This window comes from Echinops telfairi, unplaced genomic scaffold (assembly GCF_000313985.2).
Source record: "Echinops telfairi isolate 266 unplaced genomic scaffold, ASM31398v2 ScPeMD7_6;HRSCAF=24_0, whole genome shotgun sequence".
NCBI lineage: Eukaryota > Metazoa > Chordata > Mammalia > Afrosoricida > Tenrecidae > Echinops > Echinops telfairi.
This window is the reverse complement of record NW_022103902.1, coordinates 799,059-806,877: the sequence shown is the minus strand read 5'-3', so window position 1 is coordinate 806,877 and position 7,819 is coordinate 799,059. Positions and strand designations below refer to the sequence as shown.

At 41.8% G+C, this 7,819-nt stretch overlaps 1 protein-coding gene and 1 non-coding gene across 2 annotated transcripts in view; one reads left to right on the top strand and one right to left on the bottom strand.

Annotated features, from left to right (window-relative positions):
- LOC101643821 (ABI family member 3 binding protein) overlaps positions 1 to 7,819 on the top strand; it is a 263,477-nt gene that overhangs the window by 93,093 nt on the left and 162,565 nt on the right. The window contains exon 3 of the mRNA XM_045286146.1: positions 1,225 to 1,357. Coding sequence (XP_045142081.1) covers positions 1,225 to 1,357 — 133 coding nt within the window. The remainder of the gene's footprint in view (positions 1 to 1,224; positions 1,358 to 7,819) is intronic.
- On the bottom strand, positions 4,908 to 5,098 carry LOC115868060. The gene has a single exon (XR_004045391.1). It is a non-coding gene; the product is annotated as a U2 spliceosomal RNA (small nuclear RNA).

Sequence of the window (7,819 nt, the reverse complement as noted above, 5' to 3'; positions counted from 1 at the left end):
AGTTCTGACTTCGTCCTCTGAAAAGCCTGCTGTTTTGGAAATGCACAGTTGACATGTTTAAATAAAAATAAATACAATTTATAAAAAGAAAATAGTATGCTTTCATTTTGCCTGTAGAAGAAATGAAATGAATGTTGTGTATAATTCATATATATACACATATACTAACTCACATTAATGATACACATACACATGCAAACACATATCTATACACAAACATAAGTTACAACTATTGCTCCAAAATAGAGAAGCCTTTATAAAGCGAAAATCATCAAAATGTGAAGCTATGGTTTCCTGGCAGATCACCCATCTAGCACTATGAACTTCGGAAAGCTATGTTCCCATGTCTTTAATCCTCCCTGAAGAATGCTGTTCACATCGATTTACGTGCCGTGAAAGCAATGGTTTTGGCTTTCTTGAGGGACTCAAACTGTAATCCTTTTCCATGTTCTTTGAATTCTGGGAGCAAGAGGAAGGTCTGTAGGAGGAAGGTCAGGGCTGTAGGGTGGTATATGGAAAAGGTTCTGATGAAATTCTAATAGGGTAGCCCATGCTACCATCAAAGAATGAACAGCTTCATTGTCATGAATGGGAAAAAAAAATCCCTCCATGCAACGTTCCTGGTATTTTTCTCACCGATGTGGTTTGTCTCTTTTTAAAAAAACATCTTCAGAACAAGCCCACAAAATTGTCCTGAGTCCTTTAAGAATATCTATGAAGATTACCCTTTGGGGGAAATGTGGACCTTTTTGTTTTTTGAAATCCAGTAAGAAAAATAGAGACAGGTGTGGAACTGTGAGGACTTGTCTGTAGCCACCCCTGGTCACAGCGACATGTTTCAACGTGTGTAGTTGGGAATGCGTGCATGAGCTGGAACCTGGTAGCAGTACCTTATGATCGTCCTCACATGCACCTAAAAAAGTATTTCATTCATTTCACAATTAAGTTCATGGGACAAGCAATGTGAGGGGCCTTAAAAGAGTTGGTGGGCAAATGACATGCGCAGTTCCATGGGCCCGGCTGCAAGCACCGCGGCCTCCCACTGCCTTCCTCACGTGGTTCCAATCACCGCTGGAAGCGCCCTTGTAGTTCTGGATCGTGCACGAAGGCAAACATTTGATGTTTTAGTCATGGCATGTTCCTACCAAGTCCCCTACACGCAATTTTACTGAATCATGAAAGACGAGCTGTCGCAAGAAGTAACTCTGCTTGTCACCTCCGCAGGCAAAAGGCGCAGTCGCAAACCTCTCCAGTTGGTGATTGGCACGCTGACGCCAAGTTCAGTCTTTCTGTCCTGGGGCTTCCTCATCAACCCGCACTATGACTGGACTCTGCCAAGCCATTGTCCCGATGACAGGTAAGTCACCGTCACGGAGGGTTGTGCTTTTCACGTGAAAGTTAGCGGTTGCTTCTAATGGCAGCCAGGCATGTGTAGAAGCCTTTAGGACTCTCAGGACTATCAGAATTTACTGGTCAGCTACTGGCTGTACAAACTGTTTGAGAGGTGAGAAGCAGAAAGAGATATAAATCATGGCTCCTACTTTTTTTGTCTTTTAAAAAATTATTTTATTGGGGACTCATACAACTCTTATCACAATTCGTCCATCCATCCATTGTGTCAAGCACCTTGGTACATATGTTGCCATCATTATTTTCAAAACATTTTCTTTCTACTTAAGCTCTTGGTATCAGCTTCTCGTTTTTTTCTCCTTCCTTTCCACCCTCCCTTCCTCATGAACCCTTGATAATTTATAAATTATTATTTTTTCATGTCTTACACTGACCGATGTCTCCTTCCACCCAATTTTCTGTTGTCTGCCCCCTAGGGAGAGGGTTATATGTAGGTTGTTGTGATCGGTTCCCCTTCCCCTCCTGGTATCACTTCTCTCATTATTGGTCCTGAGGGCTTTATCTGACCTGGATTCCCTGTGTTTCCAGTTCTTATCTGTACCAGTGTGCATACTCTGGACTAGTTGGATTTGGAAGGTAGAATGGGGTTACGATAGTTGGGTGGGGGGAGGAAGCATTAAAGAACTAGAGGAAAGTTGTATGTTTCATCAGTGCTATACTGACTGTCTCATCTCTTCCTTGTGACCCTTCTGTAAGGGGATGTCCAGTTATCTATAGATGGGCTTTGGGTCTCCTCCACTCTGCACTCTCCCTCATTCACAATGATATGATGCCTGATACCTGATCCCATCAACACCTCGTGATCACACAGGCTGGTGTATGTCTTCCATGTGAACTTTGTTGCTTCTCAGCCAGATGCCTACTTGTTTATCTTCAAGACTTTAAGACCCTTTTGGTAGCTTGGCACCCTCAGCTTTCTTCACCACATTAGCTAGATACCCATTTTGTTTTCAGTGATTGTGTTGGGTTGATGAGCATCACAAAATGCCAGCTTATTAGACCAAAGTGTTCTTGCATTGAGGAAGTACTTGAATAGAGACCCAATGTCTGTCTGCTACCTTCATACTTAACATGTAAATATATGTACATAGATCTATTTCCCAATCATTATATATATATAAATATATTTACCTATGTACATGCCTAAATTTAGACCTCTGTAAATGCCCTTTGCCTCTTAGTTCTTTCCTCTATTTCCTTTTATTTTTCTCTCGCCCCACTATCATGTTTGGCCTGCATTTGGGTTTCAGTATTTCTTCTCAGTTACATTGCCCTTGATCAAGCCCTACCAGGCCTCCTACACCCTCTTTGCCATTGATTTTAGATCACTTGTTTCCTTATCCCTGGGTTTGTTAACACCCACTTCCCTTCCCCCACCTCCCTCTCTCCGGTGTCTCCCATGGAACAGTTGGTCCTATTGTTTTCTCCTCTAGATTTATCCCACTTATCTTATCTAGATAGACCTGCAGATATAATAATATGCATAAAAACAAGACAGCAAAACAAAGCAACAAAAGAAAAAACAAGACAAAAAACATAAGGACAAATAAAGAAAAGCGAATAAATAGTTCCAGGTCTGTTTGTTGACCTTTAGGAGTGTTTTCTGGTCGTGACTGATGGGGTGCCATGCCCTGGCTACAAAGTCTAATTTTAGTATTCCCCAGGGACTTCATTGCTTTGTTCCCCTTGCTGCTCTGTTGCACGCCCTTATAGTTTCACCCCTGTGTGGTGGGGTCAGTGTGGGCACAATTCCCGCACTGTGTCTCCAGTGTTGTCCCCCATAGTGCTATGGGTCAGTGAGGGATGCCGTGTCTAGTGGTGGAGCCGGACCTGTGCTCCTCTCTGCAGTGGTTACTCAGCTCAGGAATATTGTCCTCGGGGCTCAGTGGCCATGGCTCCTACTTTCAAGAGCATTATCATCTACCTGAAAAAAAAGCATAGCAAATTTGTAAAATGTGTTTTTGTTTCCAAAAGATTAAACTACAAGGGAAAATAACCAAATAACAAATGGGGAAAAGCAACAATAAATGTAGTAACAGCTAAGGAAAAGGCTGAAGGCAGTTAAGGAACATTATGCGGGGTGGAGGCGGTGAGAATCATCATTGATTAGAAAAGGATAGGACTTTGATTTGCAATTTGAAGAGGAGTAGGGCGCAATGAATGGTTCTCAACGCGGGGTTCCAAACCAGTCAGCACTACCATCACCAGCTGGGAATGTGACGTCTCAAAAAAGGAAATGCTCAGGCTCTGTGCTCGGTCTGCTGAACCAGGACCTGGAGGGAGACCCTGTGATCTGCGTGTGAAGGGTCCTGCAGGTGATCGAGGTGCCACTGAAGCTGAGAATCACTGACTTCGACAACTGAAGACATTCAGGAAAAGATGTAGGTAAAGGAAAAGCACAGAGTCGGGACTGAAGTGATGAATTGACGTCTTCTTTGGTAGTATAAAATAAGAACAATCTAAACTGTTGAAAGTATTTTCATGCATCCATTAATCCATCCAACTCATGCATTTGGCTAGGCAGTAAGCTAAGTTGTACACCGTTATTCTAAACCTGTTATAAAACAGTATCTGCTGACATAAATATTTGCAATATTACTGTGTTAGTCTGGTTAAACTAGGGAAACAAATCCACAGAAACTCATATGTATGAGAGAGTTTTATATAAAGGGTAAGTGTACATGAAGAAAGCATCCCAACCCAGTGCTATCCAAGCCCATAAGTCCAACATTAGCCCATATTTCCAACATCAATCCACAAAGTTCTCCTCCATCCTGCAAAACACACGCAATGATGCCGACTGCAGGAGGAAAGCTGAGTCAGTGAGTGTGTAAGCATCTCAGCGCTGGCAGGGGTCTCCACGCGGCTGCTCCAGCACCCAGGGCTGCATCAGGATAGATCCATGTGTCTTCTCCTCAGGGATGTCTTGCAGGAAGTCAGCCTTGCCCGCTGAAGCAGGGAACTGCTAAGGCAGGTGCAACCTGGTCCAACCATCACAAAGCAAGAGACCTGAGGATCACTGAGCCCTTTATCCCTCCGATCTAAGATTGATCCCATATGTGTTTATTGGCCAGGTTGGGACAATAAACCTTAATTAACTCAATTACTTTGAAAACTTTGTTTTCTCTTTTTATCATGCTAATGGGGCAGGCAGAGTTCAGAGAAGTTCAGAGTTAGAGGCAAGGTGCTGTCTGGAGAGCCAGGAGTGGAAGGAGAAGGGACTGAGAGCTAGCAGGTGTTAGGATTGTTTAAAAGCAACAACAAAAAAAAAGAGTTCTTCCCTAAAATTAAACTAAGAGGTCAAACAACCTTCTTAGAGGATCACCCAATTCTAACAGCAGTGAAAGGGTAAACAACGAAACGAGCTACACATGGAGACCAGTGCAGTGTGAAGAGACAAATCACAGCAACAGAATTGGGAAGGCTGAAAGCCGCTGTAAACAACTAAGCGGGTATATCACAAACTCTGACTTTAGGAACCTTACGAAGAGTCCCCCGAGGGGTGCACCGTTCCTGGAAGTACTGCAATACCAGGTCGATGCGCGGAGTGGACGGAGCAAGCTCCTATTCCATCTCCCTGCTCCAAAAATCCATTTAATATATTGTCCTCGGATAGAGGACGTATCAGATATTAAACTGATAAGAACAGATACTACACTTGATCGTAGCCAAAAGGCCGAGAAGCGATGAAAAATTTTAAAAATAGTATTTGGACATTCAGAATTTTCCATTTTCCTCTGAGACATTGTTTATAGAAACATTTTTATCATAAATATACTCGAAGTGATATTTAATTTTTTAGTTCTAATTTTTAATAAGAACTTTTCTTGAAGCACAATTTATACTTGGTAAAATGCACAGGTCCTAAAAATACAGTTTGATTAGTTATGACAAATGCATGTAACTTGGTAACCTACGTCATCAAGAAATACATTTTCATCACCCTCCAGGAAAAAACGAAACAGAACACCACTTTGATTTCAGTACAGAATAGTTTGCCTGTTCTCAAATTTCATTCTTCTTCTGCCAAGTCTGTGCTTGTGCAATGCTCATGACCTCTCAGGAATCAGGAGCTCCTTCCTTTTGTTCCTGAGTAGTACTCCGTTAGGCCAATTCCAGAGTTCCTTCTTCTGTGGATGAACACACTAAGCTATGTTCTGTTTTAAGTAAGTGGTTAATGATTATGGATGGTACACACCTTATGGTATAAGAACTGTTGTGGGCATATATTTTAATTTCTCTTGAGTACCTAGGAATGGAATTTGCTGGAGCTGGCTTTTGTTGGTTCGTTTATTCTTTTTAAACAGTTTTATTGGAGCATAATCCACATATCATGATTCAAAAGTTCAAGTATATTTAAGAGAGATGTACAACTTCCACCCCAATCAATTCTAGAACACTATTCTTTCCTGTACTCGTTGTGATTAGTTCCCCGTTTCCTTCCCAGCCTCTCTTACCACGCCCCCAAGAAACCCGTGGTCCAGTGACTGTGGCTCTAGGTTTACTTATCCTGGATTTCATATGTAGAAAACATGCCAGAATAAAAGAGAACACCCTCACTAGAAAAGAAAGTAGAAAATATGAAAAAATAGGACAACTTTAAAATGGGCTAAACAGGAGCTCAACTGATAAGGTGATACACTTTAACCTAACTGCACTTGTAAGAATCTACTTTTCTTTATTTCTTTTTAAAAAAATCATTTTATTGGGGGCTCGTACAACTCTTATCATAGTCCATACATGCATCCATTGTGTCAAGCACATTTGTACATCTGTTGCCATCATCATTCTCAAAACATTTGCTTTCTACTTGAGTCCTTGGTATCAGCTCCTCATTTTTCCCCTTCCTTCCCACTCTCCCTCCCCAATGAACCCTTCATCATTTATAAATTATCATTTTGTCATACCTTACACATACCTTTTGTCATACCTTACACAACCTTTTGTCATACCTTACACATACCTTTTGTCATACCTTACACATACCTTTTGTCATACCTTACACAACCTTTTGTCATACCTTACACATACCTTTTGTCATACCTTACACATCTGATGTCTCCCTTCACCCACTTCTCCGTTGTCCATCCCCTACAGAGGAGAGTATATGTAGATCCTTGTAAATCTGTTCCCCCTTTCTACCCCACCTTCCCTCCACCCTCCCGCTTTCGCCTCTCTTACCACTAGTCCTGAGGGGTTCACTTGTCCTGGATTCCCTGTGTTTCCAGTTCCTATCTGCACCAGTGTGCATCCTCCGGTCCAGCCGGATTTGTAAGGTCGAATCCACTTTTCAGTGCACTGTACATGACAGCAAGGCTACTCCCATCCCGGGTCTGTGGTCAGCGGGAATTCACTAGAGGTTTACCCCGCTGTTCCGTGGACTTGCACAGGAAACACGGGATGGTTCTGTTTGTTCCACATCCTCCCCTTCACTTTGTGTGGTCAACATTTTTCTTTTTAGCCCTTCCCGTGCAGTAGTATCTCGCCACAGCTTTAATTTGCATAGTTTCATGTACACTTTGGACATTTGTCTAGCTGTTTGTCTAGTATTTTATTTGTTGAAACGAAGCTAAACTAAATAGCATTAAAATATTTATTTTTTTTCAAAAGCAACTTTTATGTGACTTTGGTTAGGAAATCTAGAATAAAAAAAAGACAAAAGGAAAAACTTCCTTCACATACCTATGTTTTGAAGGGATAGATGTTTGGGAAAGGTGCAGAGAAGATATGGCCGAAATAAAATATTTTGGAAAAATATTTTTGGTATGTTTCAAAGAAACTGAAATATTCTTATTTCTTACACCACTAAGCCCATAAAATATTTTGCCTGGGAAATGGGCTCTTAAAAGAACATGTTTTCTTAGGATAATTCCGGTTTCTACTGTATTAGTGCAGGGTGCCAGTGCTGAGAAAATAATCATTTATGTGGGCTGCTTTCTTTGTTATTTTAATTTTTAAAGAATGTTTAAAGGAACAGAGGATAAGAAAGAGGAAGGAGAGAAAGAGAGGAGATTTCATGGATTTGGGTGCTGCTTCAGCTTGCGTGGTAAATCCTTGGGATTACTGTTTCATCAGATTCAGTTACCCAGAAGATTCAAGTAGCAGAATGTGGACCGGATTTGCGCCCCAGCCTCAAGGCTTACTTTCACTTTCAGTTAGTCCTGTTGCTATGTCTGTCTAAAGAGTATCTGGTGATTGATCCTAATGGTTGCCTAGATGTTGCCATGACTTGGTAGCACCAGGAAGGCAGAGGAACAAGTGGAGTCTCTGGGGAGGACGATTGAAGAAATGATTAAAGGGTCAGTTGTAACTAAAAGATCAGAGGCTTCGAATCCATCCAGAGGCACCTGAACAGAAAGGCCTGGTGACTGCTTTCTAAGCATCAGCCATCAGTGTAGCGATGAATCAG